The following is an 18,409-nucleotide window of genomic DNA, read 5'->3' as shown; positions in this document are numbered from 1 at the left end:
ATTAGAAAAAGGGGAAAAATATGTACATGAGGGGGGACTAGGCCAAGACCCTCGAAACAAGAAAGAAAAACAATGAAATCACAAAAAATAAAAAACAGCAGACTAAGGGAATCTGTAATCAGGCAGACCAACTCTGTCCCTAAAAAATTTTGTACTCAAAGTTGGGGGTAGAGCAATTAACCAAACTGTGTTGTGAGCCGCATGTCCCATTGCAACCAACTTTTCAGCACAACAATTTCCTTCTAAATTGCCACAATAAAATAAGTAGGCGGGCGTTTGTAGCAACTGATCCACTACTTTGTACTCGCTCCTCTTGATTAACTTCATGATCTCATCACTATCCTCGTAGACAATCTCGTTGGGTTGTCTGATAGCTTTACCCTTATCCGGATTTCGCTCTTTCACCGGTTTTTCGACTAGAGCACTAACTTCTTTCTGGACAACAACAGGGAGCACCCGTCCACTTCTTAAAATCTTGCCACTTTCCGTAATATTGTCCACAGGGACTGGTGAGTCAAAAGGTACCTTTTTCCCATCTTCCAGAATTGTATACTCATAATTATATGGCACGGCTTTTTGAGAAGAATAAGGTAATTGTTCTGGCGGGCAGATCACCAGAGGAGTGCCGGCTGGTTTAGCACGATTGACCATTATCACGAGTGCTGATAGACGTTTGGCAAGTGCACCAAATACTATCGAAGTAGTAAAAATATCGATCCCACGAGGACTGTTTTAACTTCAATAATTCAATCGCGTTATAAGAATAGGATGTGTAAAAGTTTATTTTGATTTGCCACTAGGCGGTAGATTTGGTCTGATTTTAATTAAATCAAGTAACAGAAAATAAAGATTTGGTTAAGAAAATATGGGAGAGATGAGATCAGATCCGTCGAATCCTCTAAGTTCCCCTAATTGGTCTACTGCACCTATTTGTTATGAACCCTCTTCTAGTTTACGATGATTAACAAATTAGCCCTAATCAATCCCTTGAGTTAGGACCCTCTTCTTAAACTACAGCCCCTAATTCCTTAGGTGGTCTAATAATTCTTGAAGGTTTTACCGAACATTAACCTATTATCACTAACAAACGATTATCTATTCCTAGACTAACCCTGTTTATTAGAACAATTCAATTAGGTCTAAGTTGAAAGCCATGGTCAGTGGTCATTCATTCTCACAAAATCAAGTTATATGTGATCAAGATATAAAAAGCATTAAGAACAATTGAATTGAATAAACTAGAATTGAATTCATAAACAAAATAGAGTTTCACAGCAACATGTGTCAATTAGGGTTACAAAGATTCATCTCGGATCTAATCTCTAAGAGATTTAGCTACTCATAATCGAGTTTACAAATAGCATAATCAATGAAATAATTAAAACATACATGAATTGGTAAAAGGATGAAGAAATCGCCCTTCTAGCCGTCTCTGATGTCTCAAAATCGCATTTTGCTCTCCAAAATCGTCGCTCTTTTCTTCTGGCTGAGTGCAGTATTTATAGAGATTTATGGGCCTGACCTAGCAAAATCGCGCCGCGCCATGTATATAGGCGTGCCGCGATTTCCTCTTTACAGGAAGTGTGTATTTTTTGTTCCAAAATCGCGGCAAGGCTCCATTTTGGCGTGGCGCGATTTGGTCCGGCAGAACTTCAGTTTTTCATCTTTTTGTACCCCGGAATAGTGAAAATTGCATGAGAACTCTAACAAAATGTCACAATAAGTCCTAAAAATTACGTAATGACAGCATGTCATCACAACCCCAAACTTAAACCATTCCTTGTCCTCAAGGAATTTGCTTGCAACAGTGACAAACGACAGTAAAATAACAGTTACCTGACAAAACGATAGTACCCAAAAGTTCATTCACCTTCTAGCTAAAGATGAGCTAGTTTGACTTGTTCGCATCCACCAGTTCACAACTCCACGCATCAATATGAAATAGGGTTCTACCAGTCGACATGCAGGTCTACATATTACCATACGCTTGAAAAGTTTCTAAACATCAATCAAAGTCAATATCATTACACACTTTTGAGGTCTTTAGGGTTATAACGGGGCTTAGGTGAAAGGTGGGATATATTTGGATAAGTAGGCTACACAAAATTTGAGTTAGGCATTCCTACGGAAGTTAAAGCACAAAATTCAATCCTTCATTCATTCACCTTGTGGAAATACAATTAATGCAAAGGTACTAGAGAACATTTTTAACATTTAGGGACAATCGAGTTTGAAGTTACTCGGATTTTCAATGTTTTGTCCCTTTTTCATCATTCAATTTCTCTTTTTTTTTTGATACACCATTTTTGTGTGTATTTTGCATGACAATTTCATATTTCTTTCATTTTTGTTCTCCAATTCTCTAGTACCCCCACCCCAAACTTAGTTGGTTGCAAATTCCAATAGCAACCCCAAACTTTATCTTTAGCAACATTCTACAATGTCTTAACTCAGAAAATACATTAAAGGACAAATCCTAAAAGTCTCTAGGCTTGTAATGTAGTTTGTCACCGAACAAAAAGTTCTAATCCTACCGGCTCACAATTGGTTAAGAAAGGATAAATTTAACAATTTAAAACAGGGTAGGCTTCAAAAAGGCTCACAGGACCAAGCACTTTTGCCTCAGTGTGTAATTGACAAAGACCAATCAATAATAGAGAAACAATGCAAGTTCTAGAAATGTAGTTGCATGGAAAACTAATCTAAATATAAGTAAATTGAAAAACAAGATTTGGCAATGAACCTTATGGCTGAGATTTCTGGGAGTATGTGACTACCTAGCAACGCCGTACACTTCGCCTTTGAATCAAGTCACCCCTCCTTTAGAACTTTTGGAATACCGTTTCATCAAACAACTGTTACTAAACTGGAATAGGTCACATGAAACAAAACAAATTCATTAATAATAAACAAGTGCAGGAGCAATTACAATAGGGAAATAGTTCAATGGACTTCGACATTAAAAAGAAAATAAAGAAAATACATCAAAAGAAAAATGACTGAAAATAAAATACAAAGCAGAAAATGCTAATCCATCAGTAGATCAGCCCATGTTCACATCATCATCCGAGTGTCCAGCCCCCGGTGTCCTCAATCCTTCAAAGATGCCATCTCCTTGATCTTGCTCGGTGGTATTGAAATCATCAGTGATTTCCCTCCTCATGCGCAGCCCATACTCTTCTTGATGTGTAAAATATTGCTCCATGCGCTCACGGGAGCCTCCAAACCTCTCATAAGACCCACTAATCGGACCCATATGCAATTGAGCCTCCGCAGCAAACGCAGCTGAGAACCTAGGACGGTTCACCCACAGCTGGTCCGAAGTCTCATTCATCCAATTAGCTTGCACATGCATGAATTCCTCAAGCTTTGGGTGAAGAGGAGCATAACCCCCTTGGCTACTACTCCCTCCTTGCTCCATTTGTTGTTGCCTTGCTGCCTCCCTCTCTCTCTCCTTCATATAGCCCTCATATTTCTTCACAAATCCATCCATTACCGAGTCGGTGATTGGCTTCATATTGCTTGTGTTGAGATCACTATCATAAGCCGGCACCAACTCTTGCTCACACAACCAATTAATTAGACTCCCATGCCCCAATTGTGTGGTGTTTCCGGTTGCTAGATCATGAAGACTATTGGCCAAGAGGCGGCCAATATCTATAGGGTGCTCCTTGATGATGGCGTAGGCAGCAAGCACCCTCTTGAGAGGAATTTCAGAAGTGCAAGATGCACTCTCAAGAGTCTGGACCACATAAGACACCCATGCCTTGGGTACCGGCAGCATCTCCGCATAGGTAAGCATCCGGGACTTTTTCCAAGTCGACCCAGGCCTACACATGGTGGTGATGATCTCATCAAAGGTATCCTCCGTAATAGCAAATCTCTCCCTCCTCAATTTTTCAACCCAACACTCCTCCGGTGCTTGAACATTCAGCCATGCATTGAGAGCATCCGGGCTGAAATCAATGTATTTGCCTCGCACAAAAGATTGAAAGGGTGTATCGGACACCCTTGCATTTGCAAAGAATTCGACGATCACCGTTTTGTTGTTTGCTTCGTCGATCATCTCATTCAACCTCGTCCACCCCCTCCTTCGTAATTCAGACTCAAAGAAAGGATACTTCACAAGCTTTGTGAAATCAAACTTCCTCTCCCCTATGACCTCGAAACTCTTCATAGATTGATGAAACTCTTGGGCTTGGTCATTGATGAAATGGATGGCGTTTTCGGGTGGTTCGGATGCGGCCCGAGGGCGTTTGGATTTGCTTGTGGATGGTTTTGGGTTGGTGGCTTTCTTTGAGCGGGTGTTCCTTTGGTTGGAGGCCATTTGTGAGTGAAAGGAAGATGGTGAATGGGAAATTTGTGGAGTTTTGGAAAATTGGTGAATTGTGGAGGTTTAGGTTGATGAATGGATGATGAATTTGCGGTTTGATGATGTTTAGGAAGTGATTAAGATGATGATAATTAAGGAATTTCGTGGTTAGGTTTGTAGGGAAATTTTGACAGAGTAACGGTAGGAAAATGGGAATGGGAAGAATGGTGAAAAAGGCTGGTTTTATAGGCCTGTTTGGTGAAAATTGCGGCACGCCAAAATGCAAGGCGCGGCGCGATTTTGTGTTGTAACGGCTAGTAACGGCTAGTTTTGCAACGGTTGGGAAATGGGTGGTTGAGTAACGGTCAAATTTTTAAAAAATCTGGGCAGATACCATTCAAAATCGCGCTGCGGCCAAAGGATAGGCGCGGCGCAATTTTATTCAAACAGGGAGGCTGCCTTTCTATTCCTCAAAATCGCAGCACGCCTAAATACACAGAGCGGCGCGATTTTGAGCAAACAGGGAGTGTGTTTTGCTTTCTCAGGCCAAAATTTTTTTTTTGTTTTCTTGAAAAATGCCTGAGTTCATCGAATTTTTTTTGAAAAACTTTTGAGGAGAGAATCATGCAAGACATCAGTACCTTGCATGATTTTCTTGGCAAGAGGTATATTTTGAACAAATTTTTAAACTTTCCTGCCTTGTATTAAAAGAAAAGAAAAATATTTTTGTGTTTTTATTTTTTTTGAAAGCAATAAAATCATATCTGAAAAATAAATAGTGGGTTGCCTCCCACCCAGCGCTTCTTTACCGTCACTAGCTTGACTGATGACTATCCCTAAGGACCAGTGGATGTCTCTCCCTCTTCATTGTTTGGGAGTCCTCCTTTACGGTACGGTTTCAGCTTTTGTTCCTTACCCTTGAAAGTTCCTTGTGCACCAGACCTCCTTGGTTCCACAGTTTCATCAAAAGGCTTGTTTCTTACCACCCCTTTTTCATAGTACCTCCTAACTCTTTCTATCGTGTCAGAGAGAATTGAAAGCATACAACATTGAAAAGTAACCGGTCCATTACGTATTCCAAAGGGGATCTTCTTATAAGCAAATACACCAAAAGGATTAGTAAGAGTAGTCTTAGGCATATTGTTCCAAGTTCCCAATGCCCCATACTTGTTGTCAAGGATGTCTCCTGATGATTGTTGTTGCATAAGTTCTGTGCTTACTTCAAGTTGCTTGACACACTCTGTCACCCCAACATCTTCAACCACTTCCTTACTTTCAATAGACTTAACAATTTCTCCTTCCATAGGTTGAATAGTTTGAGATTCAAGGGAGTTTTCTTCGACTGTTTCTTCACTAACGTCAATCCGGTAACACTTGTGGTTATCATCTTGGTTCTTTATTGCCTCAAAGATATTGAAAACTACCTGCTCCTTATGGAACCTCAACATTAACTCTCCACGTTCAACATCAATCAAAGCACGACCAGTTGCAAGGAAAGGTCTTCCTAGAATGAGTGGCATATCCTCATCTTCAGCCATATCTAGGACCACAAAATCTGCTGGGAACACCAAGTCATTAACCTTGACTAGTACATCTTCAAGTATACCGAAAGGATAAGAGATTGACCGATCAGCTAAAGTAATGGTCATTCTTGTTGGTTTTGGTTCCCCACACTTAAGCTTCTTCATCATTGAAAGAGGCATCAGATTTATACTTGCTCCCAAGTCACATAAAGCTCTTCCAATGTCTACCGGTCCAATTGAACAAGGGATAGTAAAAGCACCAGGATCCTTCAGCTTAGGTGGCAGCTTCTTTTGAAGAATAGCACTACAATTTTCAGAAAGTGCAATGTTCTCATCATCCTTAGGCTTCCTTCGTTTAGTCAACAAGTCTTTCATGAACTTAGCATATAACGGCATTTGATCAAGAGCTTCGCCGAAAGGAATATTCACCTGAAGTTGTGAGAAAAGTTGCATGAACTTCTTGAATTGACCTTCATCCTTTTCTTTCTTCTTCGAAAGGTGAGGGTATGGAAGCTTCACATATGATGGAATAACCTGTGGTTTGTCTCCATCTTTCAAAATTTGACTCTTCGACTTCCTCAAGATTGAATCTTCATCAATTAACTTCTCACTTTTTTCTCCCTCTATTTTTTTCTTCCTTTCGTTTTCAACTACTCCATGATCATTTTCTTTTTCAACTACACCCTCATCATTTTTTTCAACTACATCATTCTCCTCCACCTCAACTACTTCATCATCCTTCTTTGGAGCTTTTGGAACTAAAGGTGTCAAAACCTTTTTGCTCCTCAATTCAATAGCATTACAAGACTCATTCTTAGGGTTATCTTTAGTGTTACCTGAGAATCCGCCTTTGTTTTGTTCAGCCAACTGCTTAGCCAATTGCCCCAGTTGAGTCTCAAGCATCTTCCTAGAAGCTTCATTGTTCTTTCTTTCAGCTTCTTGACTTTTCTTCATCTCTTCAAAGTTGCCTTGAGTCATCTTCATGAAGTTCATCATAGTTTCCTCTAGAGTTGATGGCTTCCTTTGTTGTTGTTGAGGAGGGGTGAGCATCTGAGAGTTCAAAACATTGTTATTTGAGTAGCTTAGATTTGGATGCTTATTAATGCCTGAATTGTAGTATTGATTCTGCCTTTGATAACCTCCCATGAAGTTAGCTTCTTCACTTGATCCTTCCGGAACACATTCACCGTTGGGATGTTCTTCACCACATAAGTCACATTTGATTGCAGCCACTTGTTGTTGCTTATGAGCCAAAGTGAAGCCTTGAAACTCCTTAGTTAGAGCTTCGATTTGTTTATTCATAGCTTCTTGGTTAGCAAGGATAGCAGTTTGTTCACTCACCCCAAACACTCCTCTTTCTTTCTTTTTAGCTTGATCACGATACTCATTGCCAGCCATGTTTTCAATTAGAGCTTGAACTTCATGATCAGTTTTGCTCTTGAAACTACCTCCCGCGGAAGCATCTAAGAACATTCTAGTGTTTGGTGTTACCCCCTCAGTGAAGATTTGGAGGTATTGTTTCTCGGTGAACTCATGATTAGGGCATCTCTTAAGAAGCAAATTGAATCGCTCCCAAGCATCATACAATGATTCACCTTCTCCTTGCTTGAAGTTAGAGATCTCCATCTTCTTTTCCCAATATTTAGACATAGGGAAATATTTCTCCAAGAACTTCAGCTCTAACTCTTCCCATGTTTGGACAGTCCCGTTTGGTATTGTTAGCAACCAATCTTTTGCTCTTCCCGTCAAGGTGAAAGGAAACAGCCTTAGCTTCTTTTGTGCTTCAGTCACGGTGGCTGGTTGCACACAAAACTCGCAGGTTTCAGCAAAGCGGCTCAAGTGTTCATGAGGACTCATAGCTTCAGTCCCATCGAATTGCTTGTCCCTCAAACCGTTGAGGACAGTTGTCTTGATGTCGAAAGCTACGGGGTTAGCTGGTTGAAAAGTGTGGGTCAGTTGACCGCGATGAGTGGCTAACCCGTAGTCTCCTAGCTTAGGTCTCGGTGGTACAACTCCTTCTCCTTCCATAGTTGCAGATTTAGGAGAAGAGATCGTTTCAGATTCAGTTGAGAGTGGCTCCAGTATTTGTTCTCGAACACCCGGTGGAACGGACTGAGCTAACCTTTGCGATCGGACAGCTTTCCGAAGTGCTCTAGCAGTCCTTTCAATTTCCGGATCGTACTCTAAGTCGTCTGAGCTCTGTTTACCTCGCATAAACAGCAAAATACCTTAGTAGCACTGCACAACGCAAAGTAATCAAGTGAATATGAAAACAGAAAAATAAAAATTAAAAACAGAAAATTAAATTGCAAAAACCCTAAATTATAACGTAATTGCCTTGTTGAAATAATTCAACAGTCCCCGGCAGCGGCGCCAAAAACTTGATAGACGTTTGGCAAGTGCACCAAATACTATCGAAGTAGTAAAAATATCGATCCCACGAGGACTGTTTTAACTTCAATAATTCAATCGCGTTATAAGAATAGGATGTGTAAAAGTTTATTTTGATTTGCCACTAGGCGGTAGATTTGGTTTGATTTTAATTAAATCAAGTAACAGAAAATAAAGATTTGGTTAAGAAAATATGGGAGAGATGAGATCAGATCCGTCGAATCCCTTAAGTTCCCCTAATTGGTCTACTGCACCTATTTGTTATGAACCCTCTTCTAGTTTACGATGATTAACAAATTAGCCCTAATTAATCCCTTGAGTTAGGACCCTCTTCTTAAACTACAGCCCCTAATTCCTTAGGTGGTCTAATAATTCTTGAAGGTTTTACCGAACGTTAACCTATTATCACTAACAAACGATTATCTATTCCTAGACTAACCCTGTTTATTAGAACAATTCAATTAGGTCTAAGTTGAAAGCCATGGTCAGTGGTCATTCATTCTCACAAAATCAAGTTATATGTGATCAAGATATAAAAAGCATTAAGAACAATTGAATTGAATAAACTAGAATTGAATTCGTAAACAAAATAGAGTTTCACAGCAACATGTGTCAATTAGGGTTACAAAGATTCATCTCGGATCTAATCTCTAAGAGATTTAGCTACTCATAATCGAGTTTACAAATAGCATAATCAATGAAATAATTAAAACATACATGAATTGGTAAAAGGATGAAGAAATCGCCCTTCTAGCCGTCTCTGATGTCTCAAAATCGCACTTTGCTCTCCAAAATCGTCGCTCTTTTCTTCTGACTGAGTGCAGTATTTATAGAGATTTATGGGCCTGACCTAGCAAAATCGCACCGCGCCATGTATATAGGCGTGCCGCGATTTCCTCTTTACAGGAAGTGTGTATTTTTTGTTCCAAAATCGCGGCAAGGCTCCATTTTGGCGTGGCGCGATTTGGTCTGGCAGAACTTCAGTTTTTCATCTTTTTGTACCCCGGAATAGTGAAAATTGCATGAGAACTCTAACAAAATGTCACAATAAGTCCTAAAAATTACGTAATGACAGCATGTCATCAAGTGCTTCCCGCGTTTTGAATACCGGAGTAACAACACACACATTCCTATCTTTCTCTTTTCTGGTGACAACAAACTCTTTCCTGTCTAGCAACCCTTGCACATCATTCTGGACTTGCTCGCAACCACGAGAATCCACCGAACATATACCACAAGCCTCATGATCGTGGCTAAAGAGAGTTGCTTCGCACATCTTCATATGTATTGGAACCAAAGGAGTTTTGATCTCACATCCATAAAGAACAAAGCTATCTTCTTGGATCATATTAATAGCAGGCCCATGAGGTGGCAGAGGGTTGTTTGGGACAACCGGGTCAGGGTCTGTAAAGGTTAGCTCTTTATTTTGGATTAGCTTTAGGACCTCTTCTTTAAGGGCGAGACAATGTTCAATGTCATGCCCTGGTGCTCCTTGATGGAACTCACAGGTGCGGTCAGCACGGTACCATGCGGGTAAAGGGTTTTGCATGCGGGGCTGAGGCCTAGTTTGTACCAGATTTCTTGCAAGGAGAGAAGGTAGCAAGATCTTATATGGCATTGGTATGGGAGGAAATTGGTTTCTAGGAGGGCGGGGCTGTTGTTGGGCTTGAGGACGATGTTGTTGTGGTTGAGGTGGTGGAGGATAGTATGGGTGTTGGTAGAACGGTTGAGGATTGTATGGTTGATAATTTGGTTGGTATAGTGGCGGGTAATATGGTGGAGGTGCCTGAGGCCTTTGATAGTTTGGATTCTGTGGAGGGGGCATTTGTGGTGCAATGTTAGCCACATAAGGGTAATTCGGGTACATTGGTTGAGATCCACTATGGGCCACCATGCCGACCTCTTGAGTATTCTTTCTTGGATATCCATTTCCAAACTTCTTATTGCCATTGGATGAACTACCTGATGAGCCACCCGACGAACCACCTGACGAACCACTTTCCTTAGACATATGTCCCTTTCGGACCCAATCTTCAATACGTACTCCCATGTCTACCATATCAATAAACTTTTGTGAAGCACAACCAAGCATCTTCTCTGAATAAAAAGGGCTCAGAGTCTCATAAAACAAATAAGATATTTCCTTCTCATCCAAAGGCGGGCGAATCTGAGAGGACTTCTGGATAAAGCGCTTAGCATATTCCTTGAAAGATTCCTTATCCCCCTGAGTCATAGATTGTAGTTTTTTCCGATTAGGCGCCAGATAGGAGTTGTACCTGTACTGCTGGAGAAAAGCATCAGCCAGTTCCTCAAAAGTAGTAATACCCTTCAAATTCATGTACTAGGTGTGTGTGCGGGACCAGCCAAGCTATCTTGGAAACAGTGGATAAGCAGAGGTTTATTTTTCTTGTAAGCTGTCATCTTTCTCACATACATGACCAAGTGCATTTGAGGGCAAGTTTCCCCTGTATACTTCTCAAAAACTGGCGTCTTAAACTTAGGCGGTATTTCCACATCTGGAACCAAACAGAGATCATGCACATTCTGATTGAACACCTCCTTGCCATGAATGTTCCTCAATTCCTTTTGCACCGCATCAAATTTCTCTTCCAAGTCTCCCACTCGATCATCTCCCACTACACTACCAGAGTGATAAATTTGTTCTTCCACCTGCTGGGTTGCATGAACAGTAGGCCCTGCCTGAGTTACAGCAGCCTGAGGAATCGGCTGACCAGTTTGAAAGAACAGTGTCGACTGTCCATAAGGAAATGGTACCTCATTAGCTCCAGGACGGAAACCCTCATTAGTCATGGTTGGCATACCCCATGGGTAACCTTTCGGCATATCATACTGAGGAGTAAATCTCGGGGGACCAGGTGGACGGAAACTCTGATTATACACATCACCGGCTGAGAAACCCACCACGAGAGGCTGCGTAGGCCCGGCAGATGTCACGACAGTAGGTATTGGCTGTGGAATACCATTAGGTGCAGCAGAAACGACCACAGTAGGAATTGGCTCAGAGACCACTGCTTGCTCTCTCTCGGCCATCAAAGTCTCCATCATAAGTGCCATCTTCTCTAACTCTACCTTGAGATTACTAACATCCGCCCTGAGCTGAACGTTTTCCTGTTCCACAGTTGCCATCTTCTTCTTGATATATGCTCTAGTGTGGTGAATACGAGTAGGCTTGTACTGAATTCGTCGGGCCACTTTCAATTACTGCGGCAGAGAGGAGTGAAGTGTGAGACTTGATTTTGACAGCTCATGAATGCGATATGATGCATGATATGCTAAATGCAAAAATGTGCAATTTTCATTTTTATCGAAGGACTTATAAAAGTATTTTTGTAAACATAACAACTTTAAACATTACATTAATGATAAGAGAGTAATACATGGTAATTCCCTTTCTAACAACCAAGCCAAGGGATAAACTTACAAATATAAAACACTATAAGATAAATCCCTTTTTAACAGGCTGAGCCAAGGGGTAGACTCCAAATATAAAATACTATAAGGTAATTCCCTTTCTAACAACCAAGCCAAGGGGTAAACTTACAAACATAAAGAAAACTACAATATAATTCCCTTTCTAACAACCAAGCCAAAGGATAGACTTAAATATAAAACATAAGACAGTAAACAACTCTGGAAGAAGCTTCGGACACTCTAGGGAGATGGATAAGAACATGTGCTGGCAAAGAAAGCACTCCGTTTCTTCTTTTGTCCCGGGACCCTGTCAAGTGCAGCATCTTTTTCTTTGATGATGGCTTCTAATCGGGCAATCTCAAGTCTTCTCTGTTCACTTTCCCAAGTCTTTGTCTCTAACATACCCATTACTATCTCATAATCCTGTTCTTTCTTGCAGAGCATTCTCTCCAAAGCTGCTTTCTCGCAATTGGACGCATGCAAACGCTCTTGGTACTCTTTCTTGGTCTCTAGGGGTAAAGGCCATGGTATTTGCAGACACGTGCCTTGGTATGGTGTAGGGCATACCGAAAGCCACAGCCCTCTCGATCACCCACTGAGTGTAAGACTCGTGTGCGATGTCTTGTTTTTTCCCTAGCTGGATCCCATCAAACTTACGAACGGTATACCAAGCTTGCACAAACCGCATCCTTAAATCTGTGTGAACCTCACCGATGAGATAGAACTCATCGGATAATGAAATACTGTCAGGCTTCCCTCTCATAGGATATCCATACTGGCGCATAGCAAGGGTCGGATTATAAGTGATTCCTCCACATGTACTAATGAGGGGCACATTCTCAAATTCTCCACAGGCACCGATGATCCCTTCAGTGTTAGCAGCAGGGTGAGCCCAAACAATGTTAGCCGGGGTGAGGGGCATAAGCCTTTCAGACCAAGAAGTTGTCCCTATGTCAGTCTTGGAGAAGACGGCTTTGGGCAAGTGTGAAGCAAACCATTTGTACAACAGTGGTGCGCAGCAAACAATGGTTCCGCCCTCTTGGCGCTGTCTATGGTGGATGGAGTTGTAAGTATTTGCAAGGAGGGTAGGGACTGGGTTATTAGCGAGGAAGATTTTGATGGCATTGATGTCAACAAAGTTGTCCATGTTGGGAAACAAGAAGAGGCCGTATATAAGTAAGGCGAGAACGGATTCAAATGCATCAGTTTTTTTGGCTTTGAGAAAGTCAGAGGCTTTTCGGTAGAGGAATTTAGCGGTTAGGCCGAGGAAATTGTTTTTGATGGTAAAGTGGGGTTGAACTAGGTCGGAAGGCTTTAGATGGAGTTCTTTTGCAATAGTTGTCTCTTTAGGTGCGGGCTCAAGACCATTGAAGGGTACTTCTTTTGACACCGGTAAGCCAACCCAATAGGAATACTCCTCGAGTGTGGGGACCAATTGATAATCTGGGAAAGTAAAGCAATGATAAACCAGATCATAGAATTGCACCAAAGTTTCCAAAATGTCGTCATCCACCCTCACCCTGATGAGATCGAGTAACCTCCCATACCGATCCCGGAACTTCTTAGGATTAGCAACTTGATTCCCTAGCTCCTTTAGTCTTGTCAAATCCGATCTCTTGAAACTATACTTCTTAATGCTCCTTGTTTCGGGATTCATCTACAATGTTTACAAAAAAATTTGTCTAAACCCTTCGATAGTTTTATGAATGGAGAAAAATATTTATGGATGAATGCATGAATGCATGATGCTAAGAACATTGAATACATGAGGGGTTAGATTCAAAATGTTGGAGGTGAAAGGTAACGCCATTTGGTAAGGACTATGGTTTTTTAACTTGCACATGTAACAAAGGTTCTACCAAGTTCCCAAATTACAACTACCCTCATGGACTTATCGGTGCGTAGGACTGCTCCTAGACCAACAGTATTCATAAGGAAGTCTAGTTTGAGTGTAGTATCGCGTGATGACTAAAGTCAAGACCGCTCTTGGTTTAGCCACCGCACTACGTCCTAGAAAGGCCAAGATGGGTTAAAGGTAATCTAAAGGTTCTCAACGCTTGATGGGTTTCAAAAATAATATCGCCAATCACGACTGCTCATGGTGACGTATATTTACTCTTGAACCCACGTTGAGTGGAGTTATATCACATGCACACATAGGCAGGACCGCTCCTGGTATGGCACTATGATCGTACTCCGTCCTATCTTATGTTTCACTCAAGTCCGGGAGTAGGACTTTTATTTTTCTCACCCCTCACGTAACAAGGTAAAATATATACAAAATAGTAAAGCATAAAGATAAAGGAAGAAAGGTGGGTTTAACCCGCGTAGGATCCCCAGTGAAGTCGCCATTTTGTAGACCATGATTTTCGGGTGTCAATCCATTGATTGGATTTGAACCTTCAATCGTTTGGACTTTCTCGATTTTTCGTGGGAAGGGAAAATGAGTTAAACCCTTATTTGGATCCGGGGGTCGATTACGATAGGGGAAGGTGTTAGGCACCCGCATCGTCCACGGTACTCCGTGGGAACCTCTTTCTAACTTCATTTTTATTTGAAAATTTATTGCTTAAAGTATAAGTGAAAGAATGGAGGGAGAAGAAGTATGAGTTTTTGTTATTTTTATTTAATCAATTTGGAAGGAATAAACCCTTGCCTACGTACCTTTAAAGGGATCAAAACCGCCGTAGTTCTCTCTTAAAAAATAATTTTTGTTGGTTAGGTTAATTTTAATTTGATTGAAAATGGTTCTAAGAAGGGTTGCGAGACCTCAAGGTATAGAAGAATAAAATAGAAGTGAGGTTGTTTCATTTTATTTAAGAAATTTGGTCTAAGTTTGATTAAGATTCATTTAGGAATTTGATTAAGAAAATAAAAGGGAAAACAACTTGGATTTGGATCCAAGGTTTATTAAGAAAATAATTTGACTTTTGCTTATTTAATTTTTGAGATAAAGAAGATTTTTCTAAACTAACGGAAAGCGAGCGTAACGATGCGAAAAATAAGCAAGCGTAAAGCGATAAATAAAGTGGTATAGTGTTGGTGCAAGTGTCGGTGTGTGCAATTACTACGCTATTACATACCCTTCCTAGATACATTCTAAGAGAAATGCACAGCCCAAAATAAATTACATCACTTCCCTAATTATACACACTAAATATCATAGGGCTTAAATAAATTGCAATAGGAAAAGAAAAATGCATGAGATTATACTAAAATTAAAGCAATCATGATATGATAAGAAAATTTGAGAACATCATATACTAGAATGAAATGCAATGATGCTAAAACTTTTAAAGCAAAGCATGAAATAAAGCCGGAATTCACAAGTAAAAACAATGAACAAGACATTTAAAATGCATGAAATGATACTCTAGAAATATTAAAGCAAAGAACCAACAAATAAAATAAGGCATGGAAATTAAAACCTCAAAATGTATGAAACATCATTAATTGAAAGGAAAAGAAAGATGCATGAGTTGATAAAATGATTTGAATTAAAATGCATGAAACATAACTAAAATTTTGATGAAACTATATAATAAAATAAAGTATGATATGAAAAATAGATTTGAATTAAAATGCATACAGAAAATATAAGCTACAATTGATAAGTAAAAATAAAAGATTATGAAAAACGCAAGAAAATAAAAATGCATGATAATAAATTTTAAGAAGGAAAACAGGGGTGCAGAATTGAAAATAGGTGGTGTAAACAGTAAAACAGTAGAGAAATTTGAAAACAGAATGGGCTTAGTACAAAAAATTGGCTCAGGCCTGGATAGATCTAAACCGCGAGATTGATCAAAAGGTCTTGATCTGGTTCCAGGAGTCTCATCACAGCCACACAAATCAAAAGATCGCAGGGTTTAAAAACAAGCAACACAGGGACCGTCAGATCGTAGATCTGACGGTTAAAAAACAAAGTGCAGCGAAACAAACAAGGACATGCACATACAGGACTAAAATCACAGAATCACAACCATTCAAATATCATGATCTAACGGCTAAAATGAAAGTATGAGAACCAAGTCAAACCGGTCCGGTTCAGATGAACCAGACCGGTTCGCATGCTTATAAAAATGTTTTTAGGACCGGTTCATTCATTTCCTTCTATTATTCCTCTCTCTAAAACTATTCTTGAGGGAGAAGCTCTGCAAACAGAGCCTTCTTCTCCGATCTGTCCTCTCTCTTTCCGGCGCGGTGGTTGTCGGCCCGGTAGGGTGGCGCCGCCGCGTCGGACGACCTAAACTACTCAGATTAAAAAAAAAATTCGTGTTTTTAACATCCTTTGTCGTTGCTGAGCATGGATTCGAGCTTCGATTTTGCTAGAAATGGATAGATCGGAGCAGATCTAAAATTCTATTTCGGAATAAAACTCATGAAGCAAGCAAACATTCAAACGGATTCGCGTATGAACACGCAAGGAAACAGATTTACCTCAGTTTTAACGGAGAAAATGTTGAGTAGAAATGGAAAACTTCTAGATCCACGTCGGCAATACTTCAGTTTCTTCTCCTTGCTTCAATCTCGTTTCCGATCTGCTTTTATTTGTGAACTTGAACCAAAAGACCACTTGAGAATGAAAACGATGGTAAAAGATAGCTTTGGATCGACTAGGTTGATGCTATCCTTAGAGAAAAGATGCAAGAAATTACTTCTGTGATGGAATTATTATGTTTTAGAACTGCTTTTCGAATTTCTGGAGTTTTGGTGTTCATGAATTTATATGAACATTCATATCAATGTTCATCCTGTTCTTGCCTAAATTTCGGTTTTGATTCAAAAATTTAGGAGAGAGAATGATTTTTGTGTTTGTGTAATTGAAGGCTGTGATTATTCTCTGCGGCTACAGTGTTAGTCAGTGAATAGTGATTGGTGCAGACTGCAATAAATGACAGTCTATTTATAGACTGTCATTTTAGGGTTAGACTGACAAATACAAAGGACGAAAATACCCCTAAGTGGGTCTGATACAAGAATGCCAGCACAACATATGAGAATTGGAGAGCAAGTTACAAAAGGGACCAATATGAGACTGCCATCTGGACAAAAACTGACTAAAAGGACTAAAAAGGAAAATGAATAATATTTATAAAGAAAAGGAAAAAACGTGATATATCACAAAAACTTGGAATAATAACAAAAAGATAAAAATAAACTAATAATGATAATTGATAATAACTAAAATGATTAATAAAAAAAAATATAACGCAATATAAAATAAAATAAAAAGAAAAGTCCCTTTCGATAAATGAGGTATTTTAAAATACCTCTCTGCCGAAATTTTGACTAAAACGGTTTAAAAACAACGGTATTTTAAAAGTGCAAGTAAAAACTTTTTAAATGGTTTAAACCTACAAATAAAAGGAAATTTAATTAAACAAAGTCTAAAAGAAATGAATAAAAGATTTCAAAAATTGTTAATGCCTAAAAAAAAAAATACAAATGGAGCGTAAAAAAATGTACTTGTGTTTAAAAAAAACGAGATAAAGAGATTTTTAAATGATTAAACGATGCCTAAACAAAGGTTTTAACTGGTTAAAGCAAAAAAAGGGATTTTGAGCTGTTTTTAAAAAAACGGTTAAAAAGACCTTTAACTGGTCCAAAATTGGGGTATGACAGGGTAGTTCACCTAGGTAATGGCTTTCTAGGTGATCTAAAAGAGAAGTGTCTTCAGGCGGGATAGAAGATGTGGTACAAGATGTGTGTGAGACTGGAGATACATGAGATAGCGTTGCTGTGTTATCAGCAGCTTCTGAAGTAGGCTTTGGGATTTCAGATTCTGAAGCATCTGCTTTCTTCTTGACTATCCGTTCAGTTTCAGTAGCAATTTCCCTTACTTCAGCCAACTTCTCCGCAAGAAAACCTTCATCCTTGTCTAAACCAGCTTCCTTCAGCTTAGCATCCCTATCCAGAACTATTTTGGCTTGTTGTTCCTTCTGTTTTGCTAGCATCTGGTTAGCATAATCAGATGCTGCTTTAGCTTCATCAGAAATAACTTCAACCATTGGAGTGAAGATAGGTGCAGCAGCCTTCTTCTTCTTCCTCTTAGGTCATCGCAGTTAATGGTTGCTGCGCGTGGATTCGCTAATTAACGTGTTGGCGGTCGAATCCACTCCACTTTCAAGCATCTATCAGTGGCTTTGTTTGTTTCATTCCTCAAACTTTAGACCCGCTTGGTATTAATCGTTTGTTAGGATTGTTTAAGGTTGGATCCACTTTGTAGATTTTTTATTTTTTTATTTTTTATGTTTTGCGTGTTTGGGTTGTTGACTGGGTCAAGTTTTATGTCCCCCAGTTTTTATGTAATTTTTTACTTTTTTTAATAATATATATGAGCAATTGGCAATAGATTAGAGTAGCATACCAACTTAGTTGGACACTATTCTTTTTTATGTCACTATGCTCTTGGCTTATAAAAAAAATGAATAATCTGTATTATTTAATGACTTGTTCTATGTATTATGTTTAAAAATATTTTTTTAGTGAAAAACTACTGTGAAAAAAAGTTGTTGTATTGAAATCTCTAATTTTTACTTCATTTAATGGAATGTAAGGAGGAATTATTTTTTAAAAACGTGTAAGGAGGAGTATAATTATAATAACTGAAATTAAACATTTCTATAAGATCAAACATATATTTGAAAAAGTAATTGTAGACTTGAGAGGGAATGTTAAATACCACACACTTAAACTTAATATCAATGAAATAGAACTTTAAATAAATCAAAACAAAAAATACCAAGGC

At 39.4% G+C, this 18,409-nt stretch overlaps 1 protein-coding gene, 1 non-coding gene and 1 pseudogene across 2 annotated transcripts; 1 reads left to right on the top strand and 2 right to left on the bottom strand.

The window, feature by feature from the left end:
- Positions 1 to 102: 102 nt before the first annotated feature.
- On the bottom strand, positions 103 to 11,373 carry LOC146928911 (uncharacterized). The gene is given in 4 exon segments (XM_085707162.1): positions 103 to 662; positions 5,250 to 5,706; positions 9,335 to 10,576; positions 10,579 to 11,373. Coding segments are annotated over 4 exon segments (3,054 nt in total).
- Positions 7,364 to 7,469, top strand: LOC146928912 (small nucleolar RNA R71). Its single transcript, XR_015009229.1, has one exon. It is a non-coding gene; the product is annotated as a small nucleolar RNA R71 (small nucleolar RNA).
- Positions 11,374 to 11,898: 525 nt separating the features above from the next.
- LOC146928910 (uncharacterized) lies at positions 11,899 to 13,315 on the bottom strand (annotated as a pseudogene).
- Between the last annotated feature and the right edge of the window lie 5,094 nt (positions 13,316 to 18,409).

This window comes from Medicago sativa, chromosome 4 (genome assembly GCF_051527215.1).
Source record: "Medicago sativa cultivar Bolivia chromosome 4, Bolivia_mono, whole genome shotgun sequence".
NCBI lineage: Eukaryota > Viridiplantae > Streptophyta > Magnoliopsida > Fabales > Fabaceae > Medicago > Medicago sativa.
Note: the sequence above shows the minus strand (reverse complement) of the source record. Positions and strands in the feature narration are given on the sequence as shown.